The sequence below is a fragment of the Nerophis lumbriciformis genome, linkage group LG22 (genome assembly GCF_033978685.3).
Source record: "Nerophis lumbriciformis linkage group LG22, RoL_Nlum_v2.1, whole genome shotgun sequence".
NCBI lineage: Eukaryota > Metazoa > Chordata > Actinopteri > Syngnathiformes > Syngnathidae > Nerophis > Nerophis lumbriciformis.
Window position 1 is genome coordinate 26384214 of NC_084569.2, and position 18245 is coordinate 26402458.

The window sequence follows — 18245 nt, forward strand, 5'->3', positions numbered from 1 at the left end:
TAAAGTTGTATTCACGAAATCGCGTAACAATGACAATCGACACTGCTTCCCGTAACTTCCTATCAAGCCATTCCGAATGCCATGCGCGAGGCTATTTATAGCACCGCTGCCAAGCACGAGGCACCAGTTGTATGGCGTCACATTAGTGCCAAAAATCCGAGCGCATAAAAACTGTTATCGCGCGCTGATTCTCCACTCAGAGCGGTGCCTTTCTGCGCGCTCTCTGTGTACTCCTGGCATCTCTCCTCGCGCTGTCATGTTTCTTTTTGGCACTTTGGGGGCGGGTACGCTTAGACGGCCCCTCCTTTCTGATTGGTCAGGCGAAAAACGCTGAAAAATGCTCAGAGCCAATCAGAAGTATAGCAGGGCGGGTCATCGTCAATATGTATCAAGATTTACGGAGGAAGAAGTGGATAAAAAAATGTTGCACGCTGATGAAGGTTATTTCATACCACATAAACACAATACAGGGTAATACAAAATGTGACCCAAATAAATAATAAGACAACAAACACCATAATCACATCTTTCAGCCAGAACTGGTCCACCAGCAATAACATCCAACCATAACATTATTTTATATTTTCACTTCTTCTTGAACATTTGTTTTCTAATTTATGGAATTACTTTTGATTCAGCCATAAAATTAATGAAATAATCTTTGAATTTTGTTTTTAAAATGTTAAAAATAGCTTTTAATAATGTATTCTGAAACAGTTTAAAATAATCAGAGAACTGACTAACACTGACCCTACACAACTATGTTGCACGATTAAGTCATTTTTTTTTTTGAAGCGAAAGAGGTAATTTCAACAGGTACAGCATCCTATGTCATATCTACATGTACCGTATTTTCCGCACCATAAGCCGCCCTGGGTTATAAGCCGCGCCTTCAATGAACGGCATATTTCAAAACTTTGTCCACCTATAAGCCGCCCCGGGTTATAAGCCGCGCCTACGCTGCGCTAAAGGGAATGTCAAAAAAACAGTCAGATAGGTCAGTCAAACTTTAATAATGTATTACAAACCAGCGTTCTAACAACTCTGTTCACCCCCAAAATGTAATGTGCAAATGTGCAATCACAAAAATAGTAACACTCAAATTAGTGCAGAGCAACATCAATAACTCAACGTTGCTCGAACGTTAATGTCACACAACACACAAAATAAACATTTAAAGCTCACTTTCTGAAGTTATTCCTCATCCATAAATCCCTCGAATTCTTCTTCAGTGTCTGAATTAAAAAGTTGGGCGAATACGGCACCCAAAATGGCCGGCTCCATCTGGTGGAAGTCATCAGAGTCAGTGTCGCTGTTGTTGTCCAGCAGTTCCGTGAATCCTGCCTTCCGGAAAGCTCGGACCACAGTTGAGACTGATCCACTGGCAGATGTTGGCGTATGTCGTCCGGCGCTGTCTCCCTGTCTTAGTGGCGCAGGTCATCTTGTTGCTTCCTCTACCTACGCACCATTGATTCATTTATGTTCAATTCTCTCGCTGCTGCTCTATTTCCGTGTTCTACTGCGTGACTTATTGCCTTGAGTTTGAATTCTGCGTTGTACGCGTGTCTCTTAATAGGAGCCATTTTGTGGTCTTTACAGATGTAAACACACAAATGAAATGAAACGTAATATCCGCGCGCTTCTTCTTCTACGGGGGCTGGTGCTTACCTTGGCGGTTGCTTACCGTAGAAGAAGAAGCGCTTCCTCTTCTACGGGGGCGGGTGCTTACCTTGGCGGTTGCTTACCGTAGAAGAAGAAGCGCTTCCTCTTCTACGGGGAAAAAAGATGGCGGCTGTTTACCGTAGTTGCGAGACCTAAACTTTATGAAATTGAATCTTAATATTAATCCATATATAAAGCGCACCGGGTTATAAGCCGCACTGTCAGCTTTTGAGAAAATTTGTGGTTTTTAGGTGCGGCTCATAGTGCGGAAAATACGGTAATAAGATTTGTAACAAGGCAAACCGTTTGTAAATTGGTCAGAAAATCGAGCAAGTTATGGTAATTTAAGTAGTACATGTACCATTGACATCAATGTAATGATTGAGGCTAGATGTCCGAGGTAAGATGGCTACAACGTTGCTACACTGGAGAATGATTGGTCATATGAAAAATGCTCACAGCCAATCAGAAAGAAGGGGCCATCTAAGTATACCCGCCCCCAAAGTGCCAAAAAGAAACATGACAGCGCGAGGAGAGATGCCAGGAGTACACAGAGAGCGCGCTAAAAGGCACCGCACGCGCGCAGAAAGGCACCACGTGCGTGCAAAATGGTGTCGCACGTGCGCACGAAGTGGAGAATCAGCGCGCGATAACAGTTTTTATGCGCTCGGATTTTTGGCACTAATGTGACGCCATACAGTTGCCATTGTTTCCAAACGAGCGAACGATCATGGAATCAGCCGGAGAAAAATCGCAAACGAGTCTTAAACCGAAAAGAAAACTGCAGTCATTCCGTGAAGAATATTCAAAAGCCTATCCGGGAATAATTATCCGTTCCAAAAAGGGTGAAAACTACGCGAATTGCACCTTGTGCAGACAAGATTTTTCGATCGGACACGGAGGAATTAGCGGTGTAAAAGACCACGTTGGGACAAAAAAACACAAGTCTAATGCCGTTGCTAGCGATACAAGTGGAAAACTTTCAACGTTTTTCGTCGCCCAAACAGTGATGGTTTTAGCAACATTTTAACCTGTCTGAATGCTAATAATCATTTTGCCTGGACCCTGGCTACTAGGTTTTTCTGATTTCAAAAGTTGGCAGGTATGCCAAACGTTGCTAGGAGTGATGAAGAATCCATATGTGTAGATACGACCCTCATCAAAGAAAACGCCATAAATTAGCCGCAGAGTTTCAAAGTGTAGGAAAAAAGTAGCGACCTATAGTCCGGAATTTACAATCATTTATTTATTTATTTATTTTTGCACTATTGGTGATGCTCTAATCTCATTGTGCTGACAAATGATTCCAATAAAGACATTGTATAATGACTTCTTTTTACCCCACTCATAACAAAGGAGACTAAAGAGCTACTTGTGCTTCCTAACTGAGTGGACACATGGTAAACCCTGACAAAGAGCCATTAAAGCAGGGGTGTTCAAAGTGCAGCCTTCAGCCCTTTTTTGCCCTCTTTTGGACCCTCAGAACATTGTCAAAATAAGATTATACCAAAACTGCTAAAATGTGAAACAAAGTAATAAAGCCCAGTACTTATCATTTCTGCAATGTTAGCAGGTCTGCAATGTAGCCAGTTAGCGAGCATCAGAATCTCATTTCACAGTTTGGGATGCTTGTTAGGGGTTGATACCTGGGCATTTAACGATACCACATCAAGTGGTACTGTGGTCGTATAAGACATGTGAAAATATATATTTTGTGTCATTGTTTGTTTACTAGGCAGACAAGTTGAACTCTCGCATGAAGCAGCTGAAGCGGCAGCTGGAGGAGGCCGAGGAGGAGGCTCAGAGGGCAAACGCCTACCGAAGGAAAATGCAGAGGGAGCTGGAGGATGCCACAGAGTCAGCAGACGCCATGACTCGTGAAGTCAGCACTCTCAAGAGCAAGCTGAGGTGAGTGGGAAGACCCTAAAGGCCTTCTCGCGAGGCCTGGACCATAAATGAATTATAACCATAAAATCTAAACAAACATGTAGAACATAATTATTTAATCACATTATATATTCACACGCCAAAACATGGCTAACGCTAACGAGAGCATCAGTGGTTTATATTTGTGGCAACAGGTGTGCACGCTGCAACGTTTGTTTCAAGAAGGCAGCAGCACAACAAACTTATTCCAGCAACTGCCGCAGAACAAGAACATGCACCACAACAATATAATACTCTAACCGTGATATCATTACATCCCTATTATTTTATTCAAGACAGAAGGTTTACATTTGTTCTTGATAGATTTCATATGTTAAACTTTATTTATATGAACGCAATGATATGCTACTTTTGTTTACATAATTATTTTATTAATTACAGAAGTTTTGCCTTCTATAGGAAGCTCTAATCAATAATTGATTAGGACTATGCATATTCAACATATGTGCAATAGCATCACAGTAAATATGACAATTATCTACAATAGCTAAAAATCCATCTGTTTTTTTTTTTTTATTATTTTCTTCGTCCAATTCCGTATTTTCCGGGCTATATAACATGCCAGGATATAAGCCACACCCACTAAAAAGAAAAAATATTTCCCATATATTAGCCACAGATATATCGGGTGCAGTGTGAGCTGGGCGGAAGCCGAAGTCAGGGCACTTGGCGGTCTGATCCTCGGCTACATAAGCTGGCTCTTGGGACGTGGAACGTCACCTCGCTGGGGGGGAAGGAGCCTGAGCTAGTGCGTGAGGTGGAGAAGTTCCGGCTAGATATAGTCGGACTCACTTCGACGCACAGCAAGGGCTCTGGAACCAGTTCTCTTGAGAGGGGCTGGACTCTCTTCCACTCTGGCGTTGCCGGCAGTGAGAGGCGACGGGCTGGGGTGGCAATTCTTGTTGCCCCCCGGCTCAAAGCCTGCACGTTGGAGTTCAACCCGGTGGACGAGAGGGTAGCTTCCCTCCGCCTTCGGGTGGGGGGACGGGCCCTGACTGCCAAACGGCAGTTCAGAGTACCCACCCTTTTTGGATTCGCTCGAGGGAGTACTGGAGAGTGCTCCCCCGGGTGATTCCCTCGTTCTTCTGGGGGACTTCAACGCTCATGTTTGCAGCGACAGTGAAACCTGGAGAGGTGTGATTGGGAAGAATGGCCGCCCGGATCTGAACCCGAGTGGTGTTTTGTTATTGGACTTTTGTGCTTGTCACAGATTGTCGATAACAAACACCATGTTCAAACATAAGGGTGTCCATATGTGCACTTGGCACCAGGACACCCTAGGTCGCAGTTCCATGATCGACTTTGTAGTTGTCATCGGATTTGCGGTCTCATGTTTTGGACACTCGGGTGAAGAGAGGGGCGGAGCTTTCTACCCCGATCACCACCTGGTGGTGAGTTGGCTGCGATGGTGGGGGAGGATGCCGGACAGACCTGGCAGGCCCAAACGCATTGTGAGGGTTTGCTGGGAACGCCTGGCAGAGTCTCCTGTCAGAGAGAGTTTCAATTCCCACCTCCGGAAGAACTTTGAACATGATACGAGGGAGGTGCTGGACATTGAGTCCGAGTGGACGATGTTCCGTACCTCTGTCGAGGCGGCCGATTGGAGCTGTGGCCGCAAGGTAGTTGGTGCCTGTCGTGGCGGTAATCCTAGAACCCACTGGTGGACACCAGCGGTAAGGGATGCCGTCAAGCTGAAGAAAGAGTCCTATCGGGCTCTTTTGGCTCATAGGACTCCGGAGGCCGCAGACAGGTACCGACAGGCCAAGCGGTGTGCGGCTTCAGCGGTCGCGGAGGCAAAAACTCGGACATGAGAGGATTTCGGGGAGGCCATGGAAAAAGACTTCCGGACGGCTTCGAAGCAATTCTGGACCACCATCCGCCGCCTCAGGAAGGGGAAGCAGTGCACTACCAACACCGTGTATGGTGGGGATGGTGCTCTGCTGACCTCGACTACGGATGTTGTGGATCGGTGGAGAGAATACTTCGAAGACCTCCTCAATCCTACCAGCACGTCTTCCTATGAGGAAGCAGGGCCTGGGGAATCTGTGGTGGGCTCTCCTATTTCTGGGGCTGAGGTTGCCGAGGTAGTTAAAAAGCTCCTCTGTGGCAAAGCCCCGGGGGTGGATGAGACCCGCCCGGAGTTCCTTAAGGCTCTGGATGTTATGGGGCTGTCTTGGTTGACAAGACTCTGCAACATCGCGTGGACATCGGGGGCGGTACCTCTGGATTGGCAGACCAGGGTGGTGGTTCCTCTCTTTAAGAAGGGGAACCGGAGGGTGTGTTCCAACTATCGTGGGATCACACTCCTCAACCTTCCTGGTAAGGTCTATTCAGGTGTACTGGAGAGGAGGCTACGCCGGATAGTCGAACCTCGGATTCAGGAGGAACAGTGTGGTTTTCGTCCTGGTCGTGGAACTGTGGACCAGCTCTATACTCTCGGCAGGGTCCTTGAAGGTGCATGGGAGTTTGCCCAACCAGTCTACATGTGCTTTGTGGACTTGGAGAAGGCATTCGACCGTGTACCCCGGGAAGTCCTGTGGGGAGTGCTCAGAGAGTATGGGGTACGGACTGTCTTATTGTGGCAGTTCGCTCCCTGTATAATCAGTGTCAGAGCTTGGTCCGCATTGCCGGCAGTAAGTCGGACCTGTTTCCAGTGAGGGTTGGACCCCGCCAAGGCTGCCCTTTGTCACCGATTCTGTTCATAACCTTTATGGACAGAATTTCTAGGCGCTGTCAGGGCGTTGAGGGTATCTGGTTTGGTAGCTGCAGGATTAGGTCTCTGCTATTTGCAGATGATGTGGTCCTGATGGCTTCCTCTGGCCAAGATCTTCAGCTCTCACTGGATCGGTTCGCAGCCGAGTGTGAATCGACTGGGATGGGAATCAGCACCTCCAAGTCCGAGTCTATGGTTCTCTCCCGAAAAAGGGTGGAGTGCCATCTCCGGGTTGGGGAGGAGATCTTGCCCCAAGTGGAGGAGTTCAAGTACCTCGGAGTCTTGTTCACGAGTGAGGGAAGAGTGGATCGTGAGATCGACAGGCGGATCGGTGCGGCGTCTTCAGTAATGCGGACGCTGTATCGATCTGTTGTGGTGAACAAGGAGCTGAGCCGGAAGGCAAAGCTCTCGATTTACCGGTCGATCTACGTTCCCATCCTCACCTATGGTCACGAGCTTTGGGTCATGACCGAAAGGACAAAATCACGGGTACAAGCGGCCGAAATGAGTCTCCTCCGCCGGGTGGAAGGGCTCTCCCTTAGAGATAAGGTGAGAAGCTCTGTCATCCGGGGGGAGCTCAAAGTACAGCCGCTGCTCCTCCACATCGAGAGGAGCCAGATGAGGTGGATCGGGCATCTGGTCAGGATGCCACCCGAACGCCTCCCTAGGAAGGTGTTTCGGGCACGTCCGACCGGTAGGAGGCCACGGGGAAAACCCAGGACACGCTGGGAAGACTATCTCTCCCGGCTGGCCTGGGAACGCCTCGGGATCCCCCGGGAGGAGCTGGACGAAGTGGCTAGGGAGAGTGAAGTCTGGGCTTCCCTGCTTAAGCTGCTGCCCCCGCGACCCGAACTCGGATAAGCGGAAGAAGATGGATGGATATATCGATGTGAAATTAGTTATTTAGTTTTTTTTTTAAATGTTTTTTTCCACATACCTTAATTGTTTCCAAAGGGTGTCTGTAACTCAAAACAAAACGGATGATCAAATAAAATAGAAGTCAATGTCATGGATCAACTAGCTGTGGAAGCTAGCTCTCCAATCAGCTAAACAGACTCAATTACTCTGAGAAATTTGTGAAAGTGAAACAATACAAAAAGAATGCCATTTTAAGTTAATCATACACTTTTTATGTTTACAGACACTTGTAAAATGTTAGCATATTAGCTAACAACGCTAGCTTGATTACATTACGGTAGCACGAACAAATATACATGAAAACACTCCTACAGACATCACACGTGGGACGGTTTAGTAAGTATTAATAGTTTTAGTTATATTGTAACACTTACAAAAGTGGCTTGGAGTGATGAATGAAGAATTCATAAGAGTAGAAACACAATTTACGGCTAGAAGACTGAACACTTCTAGTTTTGGCTAAAAGTGGAACTTGTTTTGAATGATCATTGGTGTTCAGATGTGTCTCTAAAAACAAAATAGGGTAAAATCAGTAAATCCAATTTTTTGTAAAGAAAAAAAATGGAAGATTTAATTCCTAGGCCTTATTGGCCTTGTAACTATTTGAAAGTGTAACTCATTTGTCGCCGTGTTGCTCCACTGCAGGCGTGGCGACCTTCCTTTCACCATGCGTCGCATTGTGACCCGCACTGGCGCGGAAAGTGACGAGGAGGCCGAGCCCAAGACCGAGACCCCTGAGCCCAGACCCGAGTAAAGACCTGCCATGCCATAATTGTTTTGTTGTTTTTAGCATCCGACCAACCCAAATCTTGTCTACATAGTGAAGAATGATCATTTGAACCTGGACAATCTACACAGTTAAGCCATTAAAGCCTTGTTCTTGGGGCGCCACTTTTTTTCTTTTCATGCATAACTCTTTCTCTGGGAAAAGTGGGGGAGGAGAAAATATTTTTCTAAAACATTCCAACTATAAAAAAAATAGCTAATGTAGGATCTATTTTTCTAATTGAAGAATGAGTAAACGGAGAAAGAAGTACACTTAAATGAAGACTGATTACTGGAAGTAAGATCTCAAGAATTGTATTTCATGCCGACGATTAATGAATGAAAATGTTTATTTCGGCTGTTGCTTGCGCTCTTGCCTTACAACAAAAGTTTATATGCTCAAATGTATCGCCTGGACGTAACAATCGACACGCTTCAGTGTTTGATGTATTCAGTACACATTTCATGGAAGCGCCACACCCAACCATTGGAGACCTATTAGTGACGGACATTTGATTGACTGTGCTAAAATTTCTTAATTTTGCACTGAATTAGTGAAACACCTAGCCTGCTTCTTTGCGAATATTTGACATGCTGGGGGGGAGGGGGAATCCACATATGTGCAAAGAACCTCAATGTCATGTATCTAAACTGGCCATTGTTGCTGACTGTTTTTTTTTGTTTTGTTTGTTTTGTTTTTTTTTTGTTTGGGGAAAGTTGTCAATCGGGTGGTGGTGTAGCTTATTCCAAAGGGCACTCACTGTATTCTCAGGGCACGGCTTACTGAAGGAGTATCTTAGGCTGGTTGAAGAATACTTGGATGGTATTTCTATCACTGTAACCCGTGTACACTTATCTCCAGATGTCCGAGAAGGTTTTAGCGTAGACATGAACATATATATGTATACCACTTTATGCAGGAAGACATAAACCCTTCACATGCTGTGCTCAAGGGCGGCTTTTGGCTCACACTGCTGGGAAGTGAGAGGATGAATGTTTTAAGAAATCCCTGCTCACTATTCAAAGGATTACTCTTTCGCACTTAAACGCAAATGGCATCCAAAAATAAGAAGAAAGAAAAAAAGCATCTCAATTTGTGTAATGTTTTTTGTGCACCTGAAGAATGGAAACCATGTTGTGATATTACAAATAAAGAGGCTTTCTAAATGGTAGGATGTGTTTGCTTTTCAGAGTTCTAATGGTGTAAATGTAATTACTGATTTGATTTTCTTTTCTTCAAATTATTGAATGTTTGTCATTTTTGCTTCAAATTATAGTGATGTTTATAAACAGGATAAAACTGCACAAAGATTTTAGAAAAATAAAAATGTATCAACTCATTTGTGGTCAATTCAACCAGACGGTAAATAAAAGAATGAAACTTCAAAATAAAATAAGCTACCACTTGGCTCTCACTCAAATAATTTTGCTTGTTTTTCCCCTGTAACTCTAAACCAGGGATGTCAATCATGCGGCCCGTGGGCCGGATCAGGCCCGCCAACAGGTTTAGTCCAGCCCGCGAGATGAGTTTACTAAGTGTAATCGTAATTGGCGTTTTGTAACTGCACCATTTTTTTCCCAGAATTTTCAACTAACTTGAAGTGTTTTGTCCAGAGAAATATTTGAGATATGTACATTTTCAGAATGTGCTTGTTCTATTTAGGGCCGAAGTAAAACAAAAAAAAACAATTTGAAAGTTGTCGTAGTTTTACTTTTAAGTTGTTATGCCATGATTTTACCCATCCGGCCCACGTGGGAATACATTTTTCTTCATGCGGCCCCTTAGCTAAAATTAGTTTGGCACCCCTGCTCTAAACAATGGGAAAAATTCTGAATATATTTTTTTTAAATTCAACAATACAATTAAAAAAAAGGAAAATATCAATCTCAGCTCGCTGGTATCGATTTGATACCGTTTCAGGCCTTAACATTGATATTGCATTCGGATCGATCTCCACGCCACATATAGCAAATTGGAACTCAAAATTAAAGTCCTGGGAGATATGTTTGCAGCTTTTGTTAAAAATGTAAGAAAATTAAAGTGCTAACTGTACATGTCATGTTAGATTTTGTGCCTGAAAACATGTCAGCAATGCAGTTAATTTAAATATGTATACTTTATATTTACTGTTCCACCGATCGTAAGAGCATGCATTTTTTTGGACGCCCCATGACGTCACACGCACATCACGACAGCCAATTGGAAGCGACGTTCTCTTGAATGGGCGCGGCTTCCGGGTGACAATCCCGCCTCAAACAGGAACCGGCGAGTTCAGAGTAGAACCACTTTCCTTTTTTAATGTCAGCGCCGAAGTCCTGACATGCCAAGCTTCGTCCATAAGTTTCCTTATTACGCTTAGTGACGCTTTTTAATACCAGCGCGTAGCTTTTCGAAGCGCCATGTTTTGACCTTAAGTTTCGTTATTATGCTCGGTGAAGTATTTGGACCGTGTTTGCGGTGAGAAAGCTCGACAAGCACAGACTTTGTGGACGGCGGGAAACCCGTATGTATTATATATTATTATAATATTTGTATCTTCACTGTTACTCACTACAGCATGTTATCTTCACTGTACAATGTTTGCGTTTATCAAAACATTTTGATATTGTGATAACCTGCGCCGACACGTTGGGTGTGTCACATGACCTGCACTATGTAATCATGTCCAATATAAAAGCAGACATGGTGATTTTCTCAGGTAAAAAAAAATAGCTACATTTTCACGCCACTAACTATTTTGAGGTGTTTTTCTTACAAGTATGACATAAATATAGTGATTGATGCCGCTCATTCCCTTCGGGGTCGCGGGGGTTGCTGGAGCCTATCGCAGCTACAATCGGGCGGTAGCGGGGTACACCCTGGACAAGTCGCCATCTCATCGCAGGGCCAACACAGATAGACAGACAACATTCACACACTAGGACCAATTTTAGTGTTGCCAAGCTATCCCCAGCTGGTGCATGTGTTTGTTTTTCATAAATTTTCTCTTTTTTGTTCATGTGGATTATTTTTTTCAGGCATTCTTCTCCCCACTTTAAGATGATTGACATGAGTTTTTATTGTGAAATCAGTTAATGAGTAGCCGTGTGGCGTGTCAGCTGGCCACAAACAGAAAGCACATTGTTTGTCTGCGAGCATGGGCTGTGTCCTTTCCACAGGTCAAGACAGGCTTGCGTCATGTTTCCTTTACTCACCCTAAATTATGCAGTACACTAAAACCGTTAACATTGTCAACAGGAGAGTGAAGGCACAAGAATCTAATCAACGCCCAGAAGACCTATGGAACTGTCGCTGGTATGTTCTACGTTTCAGCATGTCAACACAGACAAAGCCACTGAATGCGTAACTTTATGTAACACGTTGGCAGCAACATCTTCTGTTACCTATTCCTCTTCTTCCTCAGGCTCACCCAGCGATCAAAGCCTTCATGTGTGGCTGTCTCAGTGGAACCTGCTCCACGCTACTTTTCCAGCCTCTGGACCTGGTGAAGACACGTCTGCAAACTTTACAAAGCCCTGTGCAGCAGGGGTGAGGCAACAAGCACACACACTCGCTCACTCCATTGGATGTTTGTTGCCTCAGGTCACCACACAGGCCTACAATGAGCCTGTCTAAATGCTACATTTAATTTTCATTGGTGTTTTACCACAAGACAGGGGCTAACATTTTGTTCGTTATTTCTACTCTTTATATTTTGTCATTGAATAGTTGAATCATTTTGAAACAAACATGACTGCAATATGTTTGTTATTTCACACTATAAATCACAATCACAACTTCTGTACTGTAAAGTTCAGATTTGAGTGGCAATAAAAACAAGTCTAAGTCTAACAAATGACTATTCAGATAAAGCAGGGGTGTCAAACTAATTTTAGCTCAGCTAGGGGCCTCTTGGAGGAAAATCTGTGCACACGCTATTTAAAATCATGCCATTAAAACTAAAAAATAAAGACAACTTCAGATTGTTTTCTTTGGCCAAAAATAGAACAAACACATTCTGAAAATATTACAATAAAAATATAGAAAAAAATACCGGCAGCGGTAAAATTTAGATCCATGAAGGAAAGAAGAAAGTGAATGAATGTTTATAACTGAATACAAATGTGTTTTCTTTTGTATTATTTTTTTAAATGAATTAAGTGACGTTTATGACAACATTTTTCCAAAACACAATAGAGAATGTGAGGTATAACAGAATAATGCATTAGGGGTGTAACGGTACGTGTATTTGTATTGAACCGTTTCGGTACGGGGGTTCCGGTTCGGTTCGGAGGTGTACCGAACGAGTTTCCACACGGACATATTAAGTAGCGTAACGCATGTTGTGTAAACAATGCACACCGAGGCACAACACACGGCATGCTCGCGCTAACGGGCTACGATAGACGTGACCATACTTCCTCTTTTCACCGGGCATGTCCTCTTTTGCGGAGCTGTCAGGGCGGAGTTTCTTAAATGCCTCAAATGTCCGGCATTTTGAGTTAGGGTTGCGTGTATTTTCAATGTACGTTCAGTGTTAAGAAGGAGTTAAAAACAAAACAAATTGTGCGCGCAGCAGCATTCGTGAGGGAGCGGCAGAGACAGAGAGAGCGAGAGAGTTATGATAAACGCGCATGCGTCGCCAGGCTCTGCTTTTTATCCATATATTTGTCAGATTTAATTTTTTATTATCTATAGCAGGGGTGTCCAAAGTGTGCCCCGGAGGCCATTTGCGGCCCACAGCTAATGTTTTAAAGGCCCATGGCACATTCTGAAAATACTATTAAAATAAACAAAAACATAACAAAAGTGAAATAAAAAAGCTTGAAGGTTAAATGTAATTTAGAAAAAGTTGCAATGTTGACTAATAAAACAAAGCTGTTTTTTTTTTTCTTTCAAACTGTCATTGCTCAAAACATAATATTAAATCAAAATCAATGTTATTATGAATTATTGACCTATCCAAGGTTCCGATTACTTCACATCATATATTCCACTAAGAAAGATATTTTAGGTGAAAGATTTTGCAAATTTGGTAAATAAATAACCCCAAATGTTATATTTTGTTGTTTTCTTACTGTACCGAAAATGAACCGAACCGTGATCTCTAAACCGAGGTACGTACCGAACCGACATTTTTGTGTGCCGTTACACCCCTATAATGCATACATTTATCATTTGTTTTCAAAACGGTTACAAAAAAGTGGAACCCCAAAAATTTACTGTGGGACCCCATTTTTATGACTTGATGGGGTCCCTCGGACCCCATTTTGAAAATTCCTAGCACCAAGACTGATGGAGTATTGGTGCGTGCAAAACAGCAGCAGGCGGCTGTGGCCTGCGGGCCGGTTCTAATCTAATCAAATATCATCCTGTGGGCCACAGATAATTTATCCGGCCCGCGGGCCTTGACTTTGACACTCCTGAGATAAAGGAAGTTAGCTAATAGAATAAATATTGTTTGTACTCTTTAGGATTTTTGCATTTGGAGCAGTTAGAAGTGGAGAGGGAGTCGAAGAGACAGAAATTGTCTATAAAATCCAAGGCAGAATCCACTAAAGCAGAAACAAAAAGGAACATGCAAGCTGTTCAGAAATTTGCTAGGAAGGGTCATGTCAGAGCCATCAAAGCAAAAATTCCAAAGTAATGTGTGAATGAAGCAAAGTAATGTGTAAACAATATCAATAAATAGATGAACCATCTGTGGCTCTAAAGTGAACACTAGTAAGGTTGTAAATACTGTATAGAGAAGGCTAACCCATGTGGTTCCTTTGGATGTGAACACAATTACTGTAGTGACTAAATAACATAGTGACTGAAACAGACATAGTGATTAATTTGGATGAATGGGCTATGTATTTATGTCAACTCTGTTGATCATTTTTCAATTCTCTAAACACTAAAACATCTTTAAATGGTGCTTTTTTTTTTGCTCATTTTTACATGTTCAATTGCTAAAAAAAACAGGAGCTTTGGGGGGTTGGTAGGGTGGAAAGCCAGGTCCTGGATTTTTTAAAATTAAGTATAAATAAAATGCCTGATTAACCCACAAATAAAACAATATTATTACAATTATTTTTATGGGACCAAATTAACCATTGATGTAATGATAATACATACGGTAATAATAATGCATGTTTATCCTTTCAAATGCAATAAACTTGCATTTGTTGTGTATTTTAACATTGTAATTGAAAATAAAAAATTTTTTAAATCACAACCAAAAGCAAAACAATATGTTAAAGAGGGGAACGGGGGCCTCAAATATACACAACAATAAATAATATGGCTAAATAAAGTATTGACAAACTTCAATATTGAACATGTAGGCAGTGGTCAAGTTGTACATGACTTCACTAACAATCAAGTTAGGACCTTCTTAAACAAAAGTAACAATATCAACACTACATTATAAGCAGATGTATTAACAGATCATAAGCAAAAAAAACTTAAGTCTGGCAGATTCCAAGTTTACACTCACCTGGCTTGTTCACCAAACGCCCTCAGCGAGTGTGTCTGGTGGTTGTATTTCAAGTGGGCGTGCAGGTTTGTTGTAGTCGCGCACATTTGGCAAACTAGCTTCTCGCTGTCGATAGTCTCATTTTGTTCCAAAGGTTTGAACTGAAATATTCCCACTTTGGTGCGCTTAGCTGCTACATGCTAACTAGTTGCACCGTGTGATGCTAGCCGGCCAGCCAGTCAAAGACACTTAATAAGAACACCCCCTTTTCATTCTGCTATGGTGCAAACGCGTGTAGCCGACAAAAAGCGTGGATATTCTCAAAGAATCAACATGATGATTTTTAGCTTAACCGTACACTAGAATGTTAAGAAAACCTCGATGTATTGAGAGCCGGGCTACTGATAGGGTTGAAAGTCTGTTGGTCTGACCAGGAAATCATGCACTGACTTGTCAACCTCAAACAACACATGGGTTTGCCAAAGTAATCAAAGTATGACAACTAGGGGTACAACGATTCCATTCAAGGAAAGGATTCTACTTGTGTTTATGGCAAGAGCCACAAGTGCATACGGCTTATGCTGACATGGGTCAGCCAGTCCAAGGGGGGGTCGACTGCAGTTCTGGAGTTCCACTGTATTGACTTTTTTATTTTTTTTAAACCTTTTTTTTTTATTTTATAAAAATTTTTATTGTATTTTTGTGTTTTTCTAATTAAAAAAATGTTTTGAATTACTTGTATTATTTATATTTTAGTTATTTTTTTAAACATTTTTACCTCTTGTTCTTTCAGTTCAGGCCGCGTAGGGATGGTGACCGTGCTCCTGAATGTGGTGCGAACAGAGAGGCTGCTGGGACTGTGGAAAGGAGTTTCACCGGTCAGTACACCGATATTACGCGTGTGTCATCATTTATCGCTTTGATTTTTACTCATTCAGTCATTCATGAGGACCATCCCGGGTGTGGGGCTCTACTTCAGTACCTACCACTCCTTGAAGCAGCACTTCTTCCAGGAAAAGAGCCCGGGAGCGTTGGGGGCCGTGCTGCTGGGAGGCGGAGCCAGGGCGGTAGCGGGGGTCATAATGTTGCCTGTTACCGTCATCAAGACCCGGTTTGAGGTAAAAAAAAAGACAAAAATCAACATAGCAGCACACACATTTGCACACTTCTGTATTTATTAGGGCTGTCAAAGTTATAACTTTGCATTTCCTAGCCGAGAGGAACTTGGCTGCATTCACTTGTTACTTATGAGCCACAAGCGGAAAATGAGCGAGCAGAAATTGACTAAAAAAAGGGTACATTATGGAAATATCAGGTTCAAAGCCAGGGCTGTTATTCTGCCGACAAGAAAGGACAATTTTTCTCCGTGAGACCACATCATTGCAAGCAAATGCCTTCTGCGCGCGTCGCTCTGAGGTGGGAGGACGTGTCGTGTCAAGACACCTTCTCAAACAGATCAGTTTTCCACTTTTAAAATAAAAGCGCTACGCTATACATCCGGTTTAACCACATTAGAATAAAAATGTCTTATATTAAGATCATGCTTTGTCAAAGATGTGTTGTAATGTTATTCTGTGATATTTGCACCTAAAATGCTAGTACAGTTGAGGAATATGGAGAGGCGGGTGGCGGGGCTTTTTGTCTGAAATATTATGTAAAAATTAAAAAACGTACTGGTGGAATCCTTAATTACACAACGTTGAGCAGGCTGAATATTACATATTAATAAATACATAACGTTAAGACATTGTCATGCAGAGATATGAATTTGTACAACATGTAATGTTCAGAATATTTATTCAGGTAGAAATATCACATATTATATTTACAAACATATTTGACAATCTAAGCATGATCTTAACAATCCACATTTTGTGCTATTAATGCATGACAATGGTACGTAAACATGGTGTCGCTCCTCCTCTGAATACAAGTGCTCCTACAGCAGGAATACAAAATCTGGCAAGACCCCAACACACTGCAAGTATTTTTTATTTCCTTAAAAGCATGTTTATGTCCTTTTTCTTTTGAGCTGTTTAAAAAAGCATAATGTTTAAAATACATTTCAATAAAGCAAATTAATTGTCCAGTTGTGGTGTAAAAATTTGAAAATGATCTGTCGAGGGTAAACTTATTAATGATGAAAAATTGTATCTCTCTGCGATTAATCGCAATTAATTTTGAGTTATGAAGGACACAAAATATATTACTAGCGTCTTTTTTTCCATTTTCTATGCTCCTTTTGTCAGTTTTTCCACATCCTGATTCAGTCTTTCTACCCTTGAGTGTTCTCCTGATTTTCGGGAACACATTTGGCTTGAGTCTTTTACACTTTTCCTGTCGAAACGTACAAAGTACACTCCTCTCGTTTAGTCCAGCCCATCTACGGTCGAGGTCCATACCTTCCTCATATATGCAGGCTGACCCCTTCTTCACTTGTATTGCTGCAACAATGCATATGGCAGACATAATTGATCATGCCTTCAAATTCTGCCTGATTCAGGATTAATATACAGTCCATCCATCCATCTTCTTCCGCTTATCCGAAGTCGGGTCGCGGGGGCAGCAGCCTAAGCAGGGAAGCCCAGACTTCCCTCTCCCCAGCCACTTCGTCCAGCTCTTCCCGGGGGATTCCGAGGCGTTCCCAGGCCAGTCGGGAGACGTAGTCTTCCCAACGTGTCCTGGGTCTTCCCCGTGGCCTCCTACCGGTCGGACGTGCCCTAAACACCTCCCTAGGGAGGCGTTCGGGTGGCATCCTGACCAGATGCCCGAACCACCTCATCTGGCTCCTCTCGATGTGGAGGAGCAGCGGCTTTACTTTGAGCTCCTCCCGGATGGCAGAGCTTCTCACCCTATCTCTAAGGGAGAGCCCCGCCACCCGGCGGAGGAAACTAATTTCGGCCGCTTGTACCCGTGATCTTGTCCTTTCGGTCATAACCCAAAGCTCATGACCATATAGGTGAGGATGGGAACGTAGATCGACCGGTAAATTGAGAGCTTTGCCTTCCGGCTCAGCTCCTTCTTCATCACAACGGATCGATACAGCGTCCGCATTACTGAAGACGCCGCACCGATACGCCTGTCGATCTCACGATCCACTCTTCCCTCACTCGTGAACAAGACTCCGAGGTACTTGAACTCCTCCACTTGGGGCAGGGTCTCCTTCGCAACCCGGAGATGGCACTCCACCCTTTTCCGGGCGAGAACCATGGACTCGGACTTGGAGGTGCTGATTCTCATCCCAGTCGCTTCACACTCAGCTGCGAACCAATCCAGTGAGAGCTGAAGATCCTAGCCAGATGAAGCCATCAGGACCACATCTGCAAAAAGCAGAGACCTAATCCTGCAGCCCCCAAACCGGATCCCCTCAACGCCTTGACTGCGCCTAGAAATTCTGTCCATAAAAGTTATGAACATATAATAATATACAATATGTTACCAAAATTGGCAGCACGGTGGAAGAGGGGTTAGTGCGTCTGCCTCACAATACGAAGGTCCTGAGTAGTCCTGGGTTCAATCCCGGGATCGGGATCTTTCCGTGTGGAGTTTGCATGTTCTCCCCGTGACTGCGTGGGTTCCCTCCGGGTACTCCGGCTTCCTCCCACCTCCAAAAATATGTACCTGGGGATAGGCTGATTGGCAACACTAAATTGGCCCTAGTGTGTGAATGTGAGTGTGAATGTTGTCTGTCTATCTGTGTTGGCCCTGTGTTGAGGTGGCGACTTGTCCAGGGTGTACCCTGCCTTCCGCCCGATTGTAACTGAGATAGGCTCCAGCGACCCCGAAGGGAATAAGCGGTA

The 18245-nt window shown here is 43.4% G+C and overlaps 2 protein-coding genes across 4 annotated transcripts in view; both read left to right on the plus strand.

Annotated features, from left to right (window-relative positions):
- The window catches only part of LOC133615190 (myosin-9-like), a 77728-nt gene extending 68551 nt beyond the window's left edge, over positions 1-9177 (plus strand). For both annotated transcript variants that reach the window (XM_061973578.2, XM_061973579.2), the window contains 2 exons: positions 3398-3570; positions 7886-9177. In XM_061973578.2, the coding sequence (XP_061829562.1) occupies positions 3398-3570; positions 7886-7994 (282 nt within the window). In that variant the 3' untranslated portion in view covers positions 7995-9177. The remainder of the gene's footprint in view (positions 1-3397; positions 3571-7885) is intronic.
- A 1091-nt stretch (positions 9178-10268) lies between these two features.
- Positions 10269-18245, plus strand: part of LOC133614999 (mitochondrial glycine transporter B-like) — an 18154-nt gene continuing 10177 nt past the window's right edge. Inside the window, exons 1-5 of one of the 2 annotated variants that reach the window (XM_061973320.1) lie at positions 10269-10509; positions 11244-11300; positions 11410-11534; positions 15239-15323; positions 15384-15563. In XM_061973320.1, coding sequence (XP_061829304.1) covers positions 11286-11300; positions 11410-11534; positions 15239-15323; positions 15384-15563 — 405 coding nt within the window. In that variant the 5' untranslated portion in view covers positions 10269-10509; positions 11244-11285. Of the gene's footprint in view, positions 10510-10875; positions 11165-11243; positions 11301-11409; positions 11535-15238; positions 15324-15383; positions 15564-18245 lie in introns of those variants that run through there. The other variant, XM_061973321.1, reaches the window with a different exon arrangement.